General features: G+C 40.4%; 1 protein-coding gene across 1 annotated transcript; it reads left to right on the top strand.

Moving 5' to 3' along the window:
• Positions 1 to 178: 178 nt before the first annotated feature.
• Positions 179 to 16,888, top strand: LOC103803015 (chromosome unknown open reading frame, human C12orf4; the record flags this gene model as incomplete). The annotated part of the gene is made up of 11 exons (XM_009075549.1): positions 179 to 360; positions 2,097 to 2,196; positions 2,292 to 2,413; positions 3,394 to 3,500; positions 3,995 to 4,192; positions 6,521 to 6,649; positions 7,711 to 7,779; positions 9,527 to 9,729; positions 14,068 to 14,125; positions 15,617 to 15,684; positions 16,638 to 16,888. Coding segments are annotated over 11 exons (1,329 nt in total), but the record flags the coding sequence as incomplete, so codon positions are not given.
• Between the last annotated feature and the right edge of the window lie 1,208 nt (positions 16,889 to 18,096).

Here is an 18,096-nt window from a genome sequence, read left to right as displayed (position 1 = left end):
TGCAAAGGGGAGAAGATGTTAAAACTAAAGTAGAATATAGAAAGATTAAATCAGGAAAGACAATTCATGTATGGTAAAGGCTGCGTGTGTGCCCACTTGCTTCTGCCCCACCATTGTGGGGGATCCTTACATGCCCTAAAAAGTACATTATGCTTTAAAATGTCTTTGAAATTTTTAGACAACATTGGAACATGCCAAACCTGAAGAAACCAGCTGGGATGAAGATTTTGCAGATGTTTATCATGATCTGATACATTCTCCTGCTTCTGAAATGCTGTTAAACCTGGAGCACAATTATTTTGTTAGCATCTCGGAATTAATAAGTGAAAGAGATGTGGAATTGAAAAAACTACGGGAAAGGTATTCCTTGTTTTGGATTTTGTGTGTTTTCTTCTCTCTTATTAGACAGGGGTTCATGCCACTGGGTGTAGGACAATGTGTCAGCTTGTGGTTGTCTGTGTAAATCCTAAGCCACGAGACAGGGGTTCATGCCACTGGGTGTAGAACAATGTGTCAACTTGTGGTTGTCTGTGTAAGTCCTAAGCCACATAATACTTAGCTGGTACAAGGGCCTGGAGTGACAGGACAAGGGGAATTGGCTTCAAACTGACAGAGAGGAGGTTTAGGTTAGATTTTAGGAAAAAAATCTTCCCTGTGAGGGTAGTGAGGCACTGGCATAGATTGCCCAGAGAAGCTGTGACTGCCCCATTCCTGGAAGTGTCCAAGGCTAGGTTCCAACCCAAAACATCCTATGATTCTATGATACTGTTAGTGTCAGTTATGTTATATTACTTCAATGGCCTTATCTTTTATTATTTTCAGTGACTGAGGAGAATATAAGTTTTGATTTGCCTTGTTCTAACTACGTTTTAAGTGGTATAGCACTGTAAGGGCTTAAGATTTATAGAAAATAAAATGCATGAAAAGATAAGCAGGAGACTTGAACAAGGTATAAAGCATAAACTTGAATTTGAGTTCTGGGAAAAGCTTGGATAGCTGCAGGTGGCTGCATTGTCCACAAGAGGGAACACATACAATGCAGGTTTTGATTTTCATGCCAGAATATTCTAAGTAGGTCTCTTTTAGCATTCTGAGTGACAATATTCCTCTTGAATTGTGTGTGTGTTTAAGTAAGTAGGTCTCTTTTAGCATTCTGAGTAACAATATTCCTCCTGAATTGTGTGTGTGTTTAATCTCACATTATGGAATGCTTATCTGTTCATGTGGTTTCCTCTAGACTGAATTGTGCATATTTCTAATTTGGGGATAAATGTTGCTAATAATGTGTTGGCAAACCTTTTTGCTGTTTACTGGCTTTTCTCAAGGAGAAGGAGCAGTAATGTTGTAGAGCTCAGGTGTGATATAGCTGTATATTGACTGGTGGAATTTATCATATCTATTTGTCATAACCAAGAAACTCCCTATGCTGTTGGAGGCTGAGACAATCCCAAATTGAGTGTAGATGGTGTTCTGTTTACATAGGAGCTGCCTTGGCATCCCTGACCTTTCACTCAGGTTTTGTTCTGTGCATGTTAATTGTTAAATCTGTGCTAGGTAAATGCACTCCTTGCTGAAGAAAGGACTGAATGTGAAAGACTTAAGTGAAGACAGGGATTAATCAGACTAAGGAGTGACTAGGTATTGATGAATTGATGGTAGTAGAGCAGCCCTTTAACTCCAGGTTCCCTTGGTCAGGTAACAAGAAGCTGGAACCCACCTGACTATTAAAAGTAGGTGTGTATGACTTGCTTTCTGGTGTTTATTTGTCTGCAGCAACTGTGGTTGGGGTAGAAGAAACCAAGAAAGAGACTGAGCAGGTCCATTTCTAAAACTCTTTTAATGATAAGGATAGACAGGTGATTTATTAGAGTATCTGGAGAAACTGTCATACCTTCTTCAGAATATCTGTGAGGGGAGAGTTTCAAAATGATGGACAAAGTACTGCATGGTTGCCTTGCAGCTCTGTGTTCATTTGTGTCTCTGCTGCAATGAACACAGAGAGCTGACTGATACAACTGATCCTTCTATCAGTAACTATCACAGCAAAGGGTGTTCTACTGCCAGTTTTTTTAAATCTGCATTTGCTTATCTTTCAGACAAGGAGCTGAAATGGATAAGGTGATGCAGGAGCTGGGGAAATCACTCACTGACCAAGATGTGAATTCGTTAGCAGCTCAGCATTTTGAATCTCAGCAGGTAAGTGGAAGTTCAGTGAATAGAATACATCATGCTCATAATCAACTTAAAAAGAGAACCCAAACCACTCAAATTTATCACTGTTGTCCTGTTAGGATTTGGAAAACAAATGGACCAATGAATTAAAACAGACTACTGCTATTCAGAAGCAGGAATACCAGGAATGGGTGATAAAGCTTCATCAGGACCTAAAGAATCCCAACAACAGCTCAATTAGGTATTTAATTGCTCTGTGATGCTTAGTTCTGTTTGTAATAGTTCAAAGGACTTGCATTTATGTAATCTTTTAAATAGGAGAACATTATCCTATTTCTTAGGATTATTATAATATCTGTATAGTGATTTAAATAGGATAATTAAAGCCGATCAAAGGCAAACAAACCACCATTACTAAATATTTATATTTTTAGGAATTTCTTCATTGTGTGGTGTTAGAAACTTTCTGTACCAGAAGGTGTTGTAATGCACTGAACTGCAGCTTGAGCTGAATGGAGTTTCCTCCTATTTTGCCTTTATTTCCTATGTCTGTCTTTAACACAGTTTGACAAGGCTTTCTGTTACCACTTAAGGATGTTCTGTAGGAAAATGGTACCTCAATAAATGGTTAACAATATTGTATGTTTGGAATGAATAAGCCTCCTTTTTTTTTCTATGTATACGTCACTGGACAGCTAAAAAAAAGTGAAATTCTTTTAGTGTGAACACTTGTGGAGAGTTGAGAGAAAAGCTTTGTGTTTGAGGGAAGAGCTGGGAAATCAGAATTTCTAAGTTGGGGGGAATCCTTATTCTTTATCACTAGTAACCACCACTTTGCTACTAATGGGAAAACAGAAGGAGTAAAACCTGATGCTTTCTCATGCTGCATGGTGGTGGAAGAGCCTGAGTAGATCTAGATGGATGCAGTATGGAATTTATGGGAAACAACACCTGTAGGCAAACTGGCCTCATTCTAACCTATAGGCCAGGTAAAACATCACTGCAGTAGTGACAGAGTCTGCTCCAGCTCTAAGCCCAATCCTCAAATATTGTTGATTATTTCCTGTGAAATTGTGAAATTACGAAAGCTGTGCATACTTAACAGTGTGAACCTCTTCCCACGTTCTGGCCTTCTACTGCTGTAAAATAAGACTTTCACAAAGTTGTTGGTCTTGAACAAAAGTTAGGATAAACCTTTCAGTATGTTTCTCCTTATTTTAGTGATGAAATTAAGGTTCAGCCCAGCCAACTGAGAGAATCTGTGGAAGGAAATGGAAGAATTTATGAAGAGCAAAGGCTGTTAGAAGAAAGCTTTACTATTCACTTAGGTAAGTGAACTGATACCAAACCCAAACATAATAACAGATGCTAATAGAGGAACACTTTGATCCCTTCCATTTATCACAATCCTGAGTTTTGCCGTTTCCTGTGTGTATTAAGTCATGTGTGTTCAGCCTGGAGGAGACTGAGGGGAAACCTCATTGCTGTATACAGGGGGCACTGGAGGGGCAGGCACTGATCTCTGCTCTCTGGTGGCCAGTGACAGGACCCGAGGGAATGGCATGAAGCTGTGTCAGGAGTGGTTTAGGGTGGAATTAGGAAAAGATGGTTCCCCCCAGAATGTGGCTGGGCACTGGAACAGCTCCCCAGGGCAGTGGTCACAGCCCCAAGCCTGACAGAGCTCAGGGAGCATTTGGACAATGCTCTCAGGCACAGGCTGTGATTGTTGGGGCTGTGCTGTGCAGAGACAGGAGCTGCATTTTGATGATCTTTGTGGGTCCCTTCCAACTCAGGACATTCTGTGGTTCTGTGTTCTGTACAGGAGCTCAGTTGAAGACCATGCACAACCTGAGGTTACTGAGAGCTGATATGTTGGATTTCTGCAAGCACAAGCGCAACCAGCGAAGTGGAGTAAAGCTCCACAGGCTTCAGACTGCAATGTCTCTCTATTCAACATCTCTCTGTGGGCTGGTGTTACTGGTAGATAACCGCATCAGTTCATACAGTGGGATCAAAAGAGGTGAGCACTCTAGTGGGGTGTACCATGTCTGTGAAAATGGGTATCACTTAAAAGCTTGCTGTCTTCTCTCACAAAAAATATTCCTTGTCAAATTAAAATTTACTGGAGTCCCTAATGTTTTGGATGTGGTATTGCCAGGGGTAACAAATGAAGGAAGAGATACTGGTTAAGGGTGGAGGACAGTGCTGTGCTGTTCTCTCTCATCTCTTCCCTAGGTTTTGTCTTTGAGTAGGGAACATGTTGGAGAGGACACTTCAGTGTTGATTTTGCTGCCTTAGACTGTGTTATTAGAATGGTTTCTAACTCTTAATATCAGATTAGCACACTGAACATATTTGCAAAAATGAAGAAGAAATATGTTGAGATTTTAAAGTGATAACTAAATGTATTAAACTACCATGTGCTTTTGATACTATGAATGCCATTAAAAGTGAACAATAGAAATATTGCTCACCTACTCCTGAAAAGCTTGATTAGTAGCCATTTCAAATGCATGTCTTTTGAGTAAGGTGACACTGTGATGATGGTGTTTTGTATCAAGGTTAAGAAATGAAACGTGTTCCTGTTCTAGTTTGGGTCACTGAGGCTTTCTGTGAATAATCACATTATTGACCTTTCCACCTCAGTCTTGAAGTTTAATATGAAAATATTCACACTTGGGATGTGGTTTTTTTGACTGGAGACACCATTGTCATTATTCTAGCATGTCATAAAAAGAAATAGACTTTGGTGGTTGATATTCTCTGAAAACAGAGTGGAATCAGGCTCGTAGCAAGAAGGAAAGGGAGTGTACCAGTGGAAATTGCAGTTGCATTTGTGCTGTTTATGGTTTCCAAGTTGCTCAATTATAACAGTATTATTTCTTACTTGGACTTGTTTGCAGTTACTTTTTTAACTCCTTCAATATTTAAGTTGATAACAAATATAGGAGATCTGTTTTTATGCTAAATCTGAGGCAATAAGAGAAGACAGATATGTAAGTAATACCATTAAACACAAAGCTGCATCTCCTACCCACTGACTAGATCTTGCAGCCACAGAAGAGGGGAGAATAAGGGACTGTATCACAATCTGTAAAATATAATCTTTGATAATTTTGATTTCTTTGGGGTCTGAAGGGAGTCTCAAACCTCTGAGAATAGTTTCTCTATCTTCTTTATGCATTGCCAGCCCAAGTGTCATATATTAGGCCTGTGTAGGGCTACTGTGGCTCAGCTTTGGAGTAGCTGAGGTGCACCCAGCAAATGATAAACTGAATTTAAAGTTGATTTAAATGAACTAGATTCTTCATTTTTTTGTTTCAACCACTGTCTTGTGACTTTGGTTTACCTTGATACACGCAGAAAACACAGTCTTTTGGAGTATCAGCTTCCTCCCTTGATTTTGGATACTGAAATGTCATAAAGGCTTTTGAAATAGTTTTTATGATGGAGATGTCATGTGGAAAGATAAAATACATTACGATTTTTCTCTCTACCTGTTCCTGTCACAGCCTGTTCACAGGAGTATACAGTGCTCTCCAGACAGGCAATCAGAGTGCATTAAGGAATGTAAGGAGGATTAGAGCAGGGACCTCAAAGTGGGAAGTAAGTACCAGTTGCTTAGAATAGTCCAGCTCCTTGCTTAAGGCTTGTTTTGGCTCCCATTGACTTGCTTGGAGAGACAGCTGGATGTTAGGATGAGGAGTTTAGGATACCAGTCACAGAAGCTGTTATGATCCTAATTATCAGTGTAATATTTCCAAGTCTAACATAATCCTTGCTTATCAGGAAAAGGAACTCTCAGCTCTTTCCAGGTGATGACACTTTTCTTTAGCTCTCGGATCTGTGTTTTGAGAACTAAAAGGAAAGAAATGCAATTCCAGCTTTTACTGTTTATGAATTTCATTAATAGCTCTCATTTTTCCAAACAAACTGAAATGTTGTTGTTGCTGTTGGAAGTATCTATTGTTTATGTTTTAATAAAGCATCACATATTGAAGGACTGTTGGTAATGAGGCATCATTTCTATACAGCAATTGCATTTAATGCTCATATTATTGCTGTTATTTTGGGGTTTGTTGGGGTTTTTTTTGGTCTGGCTGGTATTGTTTGAAGAGCAGCAACACTCAAAGTTGTGGGTTTTTTCACCAAGCATTTCATGTATTTCAAGCAGTGTTTTCTTACTGCCATAATTTTTGCTTTAGAGATTGAAAGAGGAGGACAGCAGAGCTTTGTCTGGTGTTTGGGGTTTTGCCTTTGTAGTTGGCCTTGCTTGAACAGCAGAGTAGAATTATGTAATGTTACTCAGCACAGCCTCATTGCATGGATTTTAATCTTGCATCCCTAGATTTTGCAACTGTTTGCCAAGAATGCACAGATTTCCACTTTCCTGGAATCCAAGAACAGCTTGAGATTGTCCAGAAGGTTGTACTTAAGGCCAGAGCACAGCGTAGCAGTAAGTCAAAGAGACACCATGGTCAGTGGCAACCAAAATTACTTTCCTTGAAATAGCTTAGTGGTCAGCTGAATGTTTGTGTGTATGGGCAAGTTGATTTCACTCTTCTGCAGTTATCTGATCCATAAAATGGAACGTTTGGGCTTATTGATAAATTCTGAGACCTCTGCATGACGTTGTCTCTTTGCAGAGAGGATGTGATGTTCATGTGGTGTCTTTGCTGCCATGGCAGACAGACTTTAAAAACAAGAACCAACATACAAATCCTTAGGTTCTGATCACATTTTAACAGCATGGCATGTTTATCAGGCCATTCTGCTTTCCTCTGTAGTTTAAACTGCCTGTAGCAACACAGACTTTACTTTTGCATGTAACCTTAAAAAACTGCAGAAGAGGAGTTATGACTTATCCCCTTCCTTGAAATTCAATGGTAAATACTGAGTAACAAATTGGCTGTGTATACTTTTTAGTGCTGACCAAATCTTTGTGAATGGTTTCCTTTGCAGTTGTGTTTACAAATGGATGTGAAATGTTCTGACCACACACACACGGTGTTAAGGCAGTACTTGTACATAAGGAAACTGTTTTTCCTGCAAAGAGCAACTGCTGTGATTTAAATACATCAGTAACATGAACAAGTTCATAAGAGTACATAGAGAGACAAGTTTTCTGGGGAACCTGCATGTAGCTGTAGTCTGAGGGAAATGGATTTTTATGTTGCTGATTTATGTAAACCTATTTGAAAGAAATTTGTTGCATTATATAAAGAGTAACAGCAAGGTACTGTGTGGTTGGGAGGGCAATGTGGGAAGTTCAGTATTGTGTCTGAGAATATTGTGCTTTCTTTTGCCCAAATGAAGAGGTATAGAAGGATGGTTAAGTAAGAAGGCAGATGATTTGAGGTAGGATTCAGTTTGGTGTGTGTTGAAGACAGCAAAAACATTTCCTGTCCATGCCCCTTCTCTTTGGGGGCTTTATGGTAAAAATTCAATCCAGATATCATGGCAGTACATCAAACCTCTATGCCAAAGTGTAAATAATAGATGATATGTTTAATGTTTGTGCTTCATATTTATACACAGAAAACAAAACTAGTGGAAATGAAGATAAATTAAAGAATACTGAACGAAATCAGTCAAATATTTTGCCAGGTGAGTTTTGTGTTGCATTGACCCCTCTTCTCATAGCAAATTGTGTTTCATACATGCACACTTTTAGCTCTAAAGTCAAAACATAAATTATAAACTAAACCCAAGTTGACCTCAATCAGATGAGAAGGATGTTCTTGTGGCTAAGGCAGGGAACTGGGTGTCAGGACATCTGGTTTCTATTCTCAGCTTTGCCACTGCATCATGTGACTTGGGGCAAATCACTTAACTTCTCTGTGCTTAAAATTTCTTTTCAGAATTTGAGGGTGGAAAAAAAAAAGAACTGGGCATCTTGGGGGGAAAGGTGAAACTTAAATGCCAGCAGCTAATTTTATTTTGGAAATAATTATATATATGTCACTGTAGTGATACAGAAAAGCATTTTAACTTTGACAACGTACAAGTTCATTCCTCTCAGGAAATGTGTTCTGTATATGTTGTGCTGTTAGTCAGGAAAGCTTCTGTGGAGTTTGATTTTTTTTTAAAGAGTTAAATCCATACAACCTGTGGTTGAATGAGGGCTTCTTAAAATTGCTTTCATGGTTGTCTTAGATCTTGTTAGTATAAGTGGATTTTAAATCAACTTGGGTCCGTAACAGATAAATCCAGGTGTGTCTTGCTGCAGTGGTTTGTGTGTTACTCCTTGTAGACGGTCACTGCTGGGGATGAGTACCTCCCTAGCAGTCAGCAAAAAGCAGTACAAACCCATTCTTCAGCTGTCCTAGGTTACAGGCACTATCTTACCTTCAGTGGCCAGTGAGAACAGGGTTGAAGGAAGATGTTTGTCTGTGGGGTATTGCACACCTGCTTTTCTGTTCACTCTAGTATATAGACTTTTGATCTCCAGAGGAAAGGTAAGATGGAGAGACCTGAATTTTACTGTCTTTGATAAATGTTTATCAAGTCTAAAGAAAACCCCAACAAGACGTCTTGGTAACGTTTTGCAAACACCTCCATAACTCTTCCCATTGCTATGAAATAGTTGAAATTCTAATGATCACTGATGCTTTTGTCTTCCAGCAGGTATCTCATTTGTTATGTAACCTGGTATCTTTTTCCACAGGCTTTTTGCATCCTTTATTTCAAACCATCCTTTTTTGGTATTTCCTCCTCCCACATCTGTCTGCAATTCAGTGCTTGCATTATGTATTTTGAGTATTACACCTCCTCTGTGTTTGTTTTTCTGTTTCATGCTATATTTAGGTCATATCCGCCTGTACTGGCACTGTTAGGTCTTATTACACCACGTGTCCAGTGAAGCCCATCAGAGCAGGGAAGTGAGTCTAGGATGAATGTAGAACAGTGATATTCCAGGAGAGTTTAGATTAGTTGGGTTCTAACTATTTTTTTAATCTCCTTATCATAGTATCATCAAGAGGTTGTAATGGAGCTTGGAGATCATCTAGTCCCAGCCCTCTGCCCTGGGCAGGGACACCTCCCACCAGAGCAGGTTGCTCAAGGCTTTATCCTGCCTGGCTGTGAACACTGCCAGGGTTGGGGCAGCCACAGCCTCCCTGGGCAACCAATGTCTTACCACCCTCACATTAAAAAACTTCTTCCTAATATCTAATCTAAATTTCCCCTCGTTCACTTTATACCCATGTATGTTTGTGTGTGCGTTCTCTCTCTCTTGTACGTTTGTTTTTGCCTTTCATCTTAAATGCCTGCGTTCTTACACTGCCTAACAGTTGGATTTCAGTGCAGATCACTGCTGTGATACCTTGCCTTCTTCATTTATATTGTTCTCCAGGAGAATTCTACATCACACGCCACTCAAACCTCTCTGAAATCCATGTTGCCTTTCACCTCTGCGTGGATGACAACGTGAGGTCTGTTAATGTCACTGCTCGGGATCCTGCGATCATGGGCCTCAGAAACATCCTCAAGGTTTGCTGCACACATGACATCACCACCATTAGCATTCCTCTCCTCCTGGTGCATGAAATGTCAGAGGTAAGTAAATGTAAAGATTTGGCTTGATTTTATACCCTTGGATGCAATACAAGAAGTGATTTTTGCGAAGGTTGTGTTTCCTGCTGGCTTAGACCCAATGGGATGGTTTATCTCAGTCACATGCTTCTGCCACACCACTGTGTTGGCACATCTGTCTATATGATAACCCAAATTAAGGAGCTGGACCAATTTAAAACATTTCAGCCAGCTGAATCACATAGAGTTTTTATTCCCACTCATGATTCTGGACATTTCCCTTCGTGGACCCAGCTCGCTACACAGCTGTAGTAGTATTAATGAAAGGTGGGACTACATGACTGGAAGTCTTGTGGCAACAGCTCTTAGGAACTGTACCTTCAGAGCTGCTAGTGCAGCAGTGATACCAGATCCCCAGTTTTAATTGCCATTGGCTATCAATTGTAAATCGAAGTTTTATGAGCAGCAGAACTAGCAAAACTTGGCCCAGAGTTCTTTATCCCTAAACACCACTCTACCACCTCAGCTCTACACAGCCGCAACCAAATTTTACTCTTTGAACTGTCTCCTTCTTCACTGCCTAATCACTGACATTGTTAATTTCTATTCTGTTTCCTCTAACTCCCCCCAGATAGCAGCTAGGCAAGAGGCAGCATCTTGCCAAGGCTCTTCGTGTTCTTACTGTGCTGAGCTTTTGTATTCTCTTTAGTGGCACTCTGATGGAGAGCTTGTCTCTCAGATCTAACTTTTCACAGTCCACAGTAGTTTAAAACTATGGGCAGCCTCTTTCCTCTGTCACACTTGGCTCACAGGATACTAGCAGAGTAGAAAAGGATGTGGGGAGGCAGGGAGAGAAGTGGTGGACAAGCAGTACAGCCATGACTCACCTGCTTTAGAGGTGCAAAGTCTGTAAATGAGAAAAATAAGACAATGCTGCCACCCACACAAAGGAATCTGTAGTAATTACAGTTTGGTGTGTGTGTTTTTAAAATAATCCTTTGATTTTTGACATGTAAATTCAATATTGCCTTTTCTTCTTTGAAAGTCACAGCAAGATAAAGGTTCACCAGTGGATTACCTTTAGCAGCGACTAGTTTTATAACAGAGCAGTGTAGAAGTGGCCCCTTCTGCAGGATCAGGGGTTATTATCATGAAAAAGCAAGCCTTGCAAGAGGTAAAAATGCCCAGTAATGAAGCTTCTAAAGGATACACTTCCATACATAAAAATAGACTTTTAGGAACAGATTATATTCTTGCTGAAGTTTTTGATCTCTTGTATCAAGATCTTTTTTTGGGCACAAATGCAAGTAATCAACTTGCAGGACAGCAGCCTGGATCACTCATGGGGCCCAGTTGCTGTGTTTCATAAATTGATTGACCTTTTTCTTCATCAAGTTGTCACCTTTTCTTTTTATATTTTCTTTAAACCTCTTTAGTCTTAGCTTTCACTTGTGTATCTCAATTTTATAACACAAATAAAGCACAAGACCAAGAGTTCAACATGCCTTGAGAGTGTGTTGTTGCTTAGATGTGTGAAACTGAAGTTATCTTCCATTCTCATGCTGAATTCTTAAAAAGTCTTGGTAAAACAGTTCTACAGAATCATCAGAGTTGGAAGGGACCCCCAAAGATCATTGAGTTCAACTCCTGGCCCTGCACAGCACAGCCCCAAGAATCACACCATGTGCCTGAGAGCATCATCCAAATACTTCCTGAACTGTGCCAGTTTTGGGGCTGTGACCACTACCACTGTGTACTTTGTTGTTAAGGTGTAAAGTCTTTGCAGAGTAAGCAGAAAGTGATCTGTATGATAAGTGTATGTTTAGGCAAAACTGTTCTGTGTGATTTGCATTAGCAGCACAGCTTATTACAGTGCTTTGCAACTGGCTGGTCTAATTTGAAACACACAAATATGTAACTTCTTGTTGAAGGAAAAGTGAATAATAACAGATTTCTGAATGTTAACTTGAACTCGGTGCCTTAAGCAGCTCCAACTCTGAGTCTGCATTTACCACCTACATAAAAACATTTTTGTAAAGTGGTTAACCAGGAGCCCAGCTGCAGAGATGTTTGCATGCTTCACCCTGACAGGCAGTCATTAGCAGTGTTCTCTGTGCTTTTCCCAAAGGATTTCTTCTTTTATGGCTGGAAGAGTGGTGTTTATAACCTCACAGAAGTAATCACATAATGACAGAATGGCCTGGCTTGGAGGGACCTTAAAAATCATCCAGTTCCAATCCCCTGCCATGGGCAGGGACACCTTCCACTAGACCAAGTTGCTCAGATGTCCATCCAACCTGGCCTGGAACACTTCCAGGGATGGTGCAGCCTGTGCCAGTGCCTCTTCAATCCTAATAACCAAAACTCACTATAGGAAATGGGCTGTTATGTCCTGTACTGTGTTTTGATTGGTGCTTCACTGATCCTTCATCATTTCCACAACTGTTACTTAGTTTGTACATAGGGAAGAATCTTGATAACGTGTCAAATTCCTGAGAACTTGCATTTTTAAAGATGGATTAGAACTGAATCACTACTACATCATTTTCAGTCCTTGTGGCTTGCATGGAGTGACATTCTGGATTCAACCTGTTATTTCCCTGAGTGCCCACAAAATTTAACATCCATGTTCCTCTAAAATAGTCCAAGGAGTAGTGTCATATCCTGCTGTTTCAATCAGTCCTTTTAAGGCTTAGTTCCTATCACTGATTGTGCAAGAGAAAACTTTTCTTCTTAGTCACTTGTTTTTTTCCTAAGTCAGAACAGTGAGCAAAACCAACAACAAACACCTACATTGCTTGTGACAGAAAGCACACGTGGGCAGATGAGCTGTAATAAACACCAACATCTTCCAGCATGCTTAGAAATTAAACAAGGAAAAGAAACCAACCAAAAAAAAGCCCCAAAACCCCAAACTTGTCCAGCATCGTTCTGATTAAATGTGTTGTATACCCTAAAAGCAGCATCTATGGATGCAGTGATTTACGTAGTGAAAGAAAGAGTTCTGAAGAGATACTTCTAGCTTATGCTGGTTTAAACATACTGTGTATTTTGGGGGTGGCAGGAGATACTTTCACCTAAGCAGGAACTTTGGCTTTCCACAGTTTAATGCAGCCACATGTTCAGTTTACTGCTTCAGTGTTAGCAGCATTGTGAGATAACTTTGCTGCTCAAGTAACTTTCTGTAGTCCTGGAATTAAGCCCTTTGATAATGGCAGGTTGCACAGTGTTTGACATTGCAAAATAAAGTCTGGCTTTAGTGAACAAAAATAATGGAGAGCTTAAATTTGGAAAGGTACATAGAATGATAAATTGGTTTCCCCCTCTATTCCTGTATTCAGGCTAGAAAGTGCTCATCTTCATGCTGAAGAGTACATCAGAACAAATAGATACTAATTCCTTTCTGATAAATGTGCCAGTGAGTCATTCTGTCTCTGACTAGGAATATTCATCTTGATATAACTCACTTTGTAGTGCACAGCCAAAGAATGTTTAATGTACTAAAGTATTTAAACTGTTACTTCAATTATTTAGTCCAATGCTTGTAGCCATATCTTAAACCCCTGTAACTTTCATGTCATGTTTTGCTATTTAACTTTAGGTAAGGATTTGCTTTCTATTCATATCTGAAATTCCTTCACCAGATGTGGTGACTTTTGTGTGGTTTTATTCTTAACATAATCATAGAATCAACCAGATTGGTAAAGACCTCGAAGATCATCAAGTCCAACCTTACTGTGGTTACTAGACCATGGCACTAAGTGCCACATCCAGTCTCATCTTGAAAACCTCTAGGGATGGTGAATGCACCACCTCCCTGGGCAGCCCATAAATGCAGCTTTAGGGGAGAAGAGCTTCTTCCAATTCCAGTATTAGAAGAGAAAGCTTTACTGAAGGTAAAGAAGTAAAGAAACCTTCACCTGCCAAGAAACCTTCACCAAAGTTGTCAACAACAAATAGGAGTCATCATTGTGCTGTTAAGATGTGGCCAGGAGCCTGTCTTTGGCTAGCTGAAGCATGAACCTGGCAGTTATCAGGTGGATATTAGACGTTCTTCTGAAGCTCCACAAGGGAATTAAAGAGATCTGTTTCCAATGACATTAATAGTTATTTTTATTCGAGATCTCAGGTTAAAACTCTGTAGATTGTTCTGACACTGAGCTCTCCTACCAGTTAGCACTGGCAGTGCTTCCATGGTCACCTCCTGCCTTCCATACTCTGGAAAACTGAGTCCATAATGCTGATTGAATGTCTGCAAGGAAAATGAGATCCCATGGCAGAAACGTATGACTTCTAATAATTTCCCTGCTCCTCTTGGTTAGATCCTTTGGGCATTGAGGCTTTTCATTTATTCATTTGTAGGAAATGACTATCCCATGGTGCTTGAAGAGGGCAGAGCTCGTGTTCAAGTGCGTCAAAGGTATGTTAGTGAATGCTGCACTTCAGTTTTTGGCTTGTGTTGCAATTGGTCCAGTCTCAGTTCAGGCTATGTATTTTACAAAAAAAAAAAAAAAGGTGGGTTTCAATAATTTATTGTGTGTTAAAAGACACACATATTTTTTCCTTAAAACTATTGACTGTCATACCAGGAAATAGTATCAGACGCTGAGAATATTGAGATGTAAAATGTTTCAAAAGGATCTTCACAACTTAAACATAGAAGAAAAAGCTCTTATCAGTGCTTTGAGAAATTTCTGAAGGAGGGCAAGAGCTGGTGGTGCAGGGGAGGGAGGGGATTCTGCCTCTCTGCTCTGCTCTGGTGAGACCCACCTGGAGTGCTGCATCCAACTCTGGGTCCCAGCACAGGAAGGACATTGACCTGTTGGAATGAGTCCAGAAGAGGTCACCAAGATGATCAGAGGGATGGGGAACCTCTGCTATGAGGAATGGCTGAAAGAGTTGGGATTGTTCAGCCTGGAGAAGGGAAGGCTCTGGGGTCACCTAATCGCAGCCTTCCAGTACCTGAAGGAGCTTACAGGAAAGATGGAGAGAGACTATTGACAAGGGCCTGGAGTGACAGGGCAAAGGGGAATGGCTTCAAACTGACAGAAAGTAGGTTTGGATTAGATATTAGGAAGAAATAATTTTCCTGTGATGGTTCTGAGGCACTGGCACAGTTTACCCAGAGAAGCTGTGGATGCCCCATCTCTGGAATGTGAACAGTACCTCTCCAGCTTTCTTGTAGCCCCTTCAGATACTGGAAGGTTGCTATGAGGTATCCACACAACCTTCACTTCTGCAGTCTGAGCAGCCTCAGCTTTCTCAGCCTCCTAGGGAAGGTGCTCTAGTCCCCTTATCAACTTTGTGGCCTCCTCTGTACTTGCTCCAACAGTTCCATGTCCTTCCTATGTTGGGGACACCAGAACTTTACGCAGCACTCCAGGTCTCACCAGAGCAGAGGGGCAGAATCCCCTCCCTCACCTGCTGCCCACGCTGCTTTGGATGCAGCTCAGGGCACGGTTGCATTTGGCTATATATAAGCAGGTCCAGGTAGTTTCTCTTACTGCCAGACTCACTGTGCTTTTGGCAACAGGACTGTACTGATTAGTGTGGATGTGGTGACATCAAAGAGCTGTTCCTCACAGAAACCAAGGCATTGAGAGAACTCCTAACACACTGTTTGGAGAAACCTCTCCCTTCTGCTGGCACTCACTGTGCTGGACAGTAGGACTTGTTATTCTGTTCTTCAAGGGTATCTTGATTTTCTGTACAACTCCTCATTAGATTTTCCAGATTTGATTGAGGAGATTGCCCAAGTCTGATTTAAATGCAATTGGTGATATCCCTAATTGAGGCAGTGAAACTCTAGTTGTATGTGAAAACTCCCTCCCTGCTTGATAGTTATGCAATTCACTGATGGAGAATATTGCATAGGGAATGCATGTGGGAATGTGTGAATTCTGTTTTTTAGGTTTCATGATGGAAATGGCCTCATGGGATGGAGGAATTTCTCGGACTGTACAGTTCCTGGTGCCACAGGTAGGTTAAACCAAGTTCATATCCAACCTGGGAGGCTGTTGGAACAAGAAGTTAAATGTCAGCAGATAGAGTTTTGATTTCCTTGCTACTCCCTGCCCTTTTTGGGTCAGCTTGAATTAATCACTGTGGGGTTTGTTCCTTGCCTATAAAACAGGAATAAAAGGGTTTATATTTTTTAATATCCTGTAGAATTTTCTTAGGATGCTAAAATTCCAAACTGAGAAGTTCACCTTTACAAATAGTGAATGAATCACCTTTGGAAAAGAGACTTCTTTGCTGTTATTTACCCTGAAGAGATGGGCTAACTTAGCATCACTTAACTTTAGGTGTGTATTACTCATATTGTCTAACAGCCTGGAAAGCTGCAGTGCAGAGTCCAGTCATGCTTCACAAAGATGTTAATTACTCCAGGTACTTGAAGTTAATTGTAATTAAGATTCTGAAATTATTTAATGTGGAGTTCTAGCTGATCTTCAGAAACAAGAAATTTTCCAGAGGTGGCCAGCACTTGGTTGTATTTGTTCTAAAGAGCAGTACTGGAGGTAGAATCAAAGTTAGATTGGGAGAGAAATAACATGTATTTCTGGACAAAGTAGGAAGATGCTGAGCAAGGAGGAAGCCAAGAATGTACTGAAGCTGAATCTGATCCTGGAAGTCAGAGATAACAAGCAGCACTGTCCTGCTTATGCTAGGCAGAAATAATCAATTATTGTGGAACATGAAATCTGCTGCAAACGGATATGTCACATAAATACACCAACAGTATTTTTAGGTCAATCTTTTCCTTTCAATTGAATTAAGTAGAATTGTAACACATAGTTTGAAAACAATCTTTGTGTTCTTCTGAAAAGCAGCAACTCTCCTAAATGTCAAGAAACAAAGTTGAGAGAGACTTAATTCTTCCAAACTACAGCAAAAAGCCAAAGATAACTGGTGTGTTGGTTTTTTTCCAGACCATTTCTGAGGAGATGTTTTACCAGCTGAGTAACATGTTGCCACAGATCTTCAGAGTATCCTCTACATTGACTCTGACCTCTAAGCACTGACTCTAAGGGAGCAGTAAGCTGTATTCTGTTGACAGAGGATGAGATTGAAGGGATTCCAGACTAGCATGTCTCTTTCCTGAGGGATGATGACCCTGAGGTGTTATTTGTTGCAGTTTCAAGAATCATGTTGTCATAATAAAAGATAAATGCTGTCTGTATTTGGGTATTAGCAGTTGATTTTTGCCTTTTGCTTTATTTCAGCAGTGTTAACATTGAATTCCTCAACTGTATCTCAGAGACATTCAGTGTAACTTATTGTGTGTGACCTACAGATGTGTATAGGTGGTTCTGATAGGTAAGGAGTAGCAATAGGAGTTTATGGCAGGAACAGGCTCTTCTGGTAGTTGACTTATACAAACATTTTCTCAGTGACTTTAAAAAAACTACGGAGCAGGTCAAGTGTCTCCTTAGAATCACTTCAGTGTAATTTGTCACAGTGACCACAAAATAAAATGTGTTACTGCCTCATTCTACTGTTAGAAAATGAAAGGTATGAATCAGACCTTTAACCTGCTGCATTTTGTATATCATGGAAGTGTTCAAAAAAGTCAAATTAATATATACCTTTGACATAATTAGAATTTTTAATTATTATTTCTTCTTTTTTTGTTTTTACTATGTTTGCTCTTTGCTGTATTTTCAGTCTTCACATTGACAAGTCTTTCACACGAACAACTTAATAGGAACACTGAAGTGTTCTGGACTCTGTTGTACAGGTATAATTTGCTGCCTATTAACATTTTATGACTAATCAGAAATGCCAGGGAGACAGCTCAGGATGCAGCTATGGAATTTCTTGAGAAACTTGAATCCAGGCAAGAAAACCCAATCAAACCACCTCTGCATCCCAGTGGTGAGGGGCAAGGGGGATACTACTTTTTCCCTATCTTGGGGAGGCAAGCTTTTGGAACTCAGCTGTGGACCCAGGAGGCTGGAAGCTGTCCTGCCATGCAGGGACAGGCCACAGGGAAAGTCCTGCCTGGAACTGGGATTCATGGGATTACCGGAACCATTGGGCTCACAGCAAAGCAGCTGGGGGTGGGGGTGGTCCCAGGGGGCTCTCCAAACCCACAGTTCTCTGTGTAGGAAGCATGAGGATCCTGGCAGAGCTGGCTTTGAATCAGAAATCTCTTCCTTTGTATTGCTGAAAACTGGAGGCCAATTAAAAATCAATTTCTGTCTTCATTGAGAAGTGATTTATTTTGATAAATGTGAAGATTGCAAAGCTCAGTTGTGAGAAAACCGTAATTTAAAATGCTTACAGAGGATCAAAGGAATATTCACCAGTCCATGATGTTTCTGAAGTCACTGTGTAATTAACAGACTCAGTATTTTTATCAAGTCCTGCATGCTGTAAGAAGCCATG

Source organism: Acanthisitta chloris, unplaced genomic scaffold (assembly GCF_000695815.1).
Source record: "Acanthisitta chloris isolate BGI_N310 unplaced genomic scaffold, ASM69581v1 scaffold22615, whole genome shotgun sequence".
NCBI classification, from domain to species: Eukaryota; Metazoa; Chordata; class Aves; order Passeriformes; family Acanthisittidae; genus Acanthisitta; species Acanthisitta chloris.
This window is presented reverse-complemented; position numbering and strand designations above follow the sequence as displayed.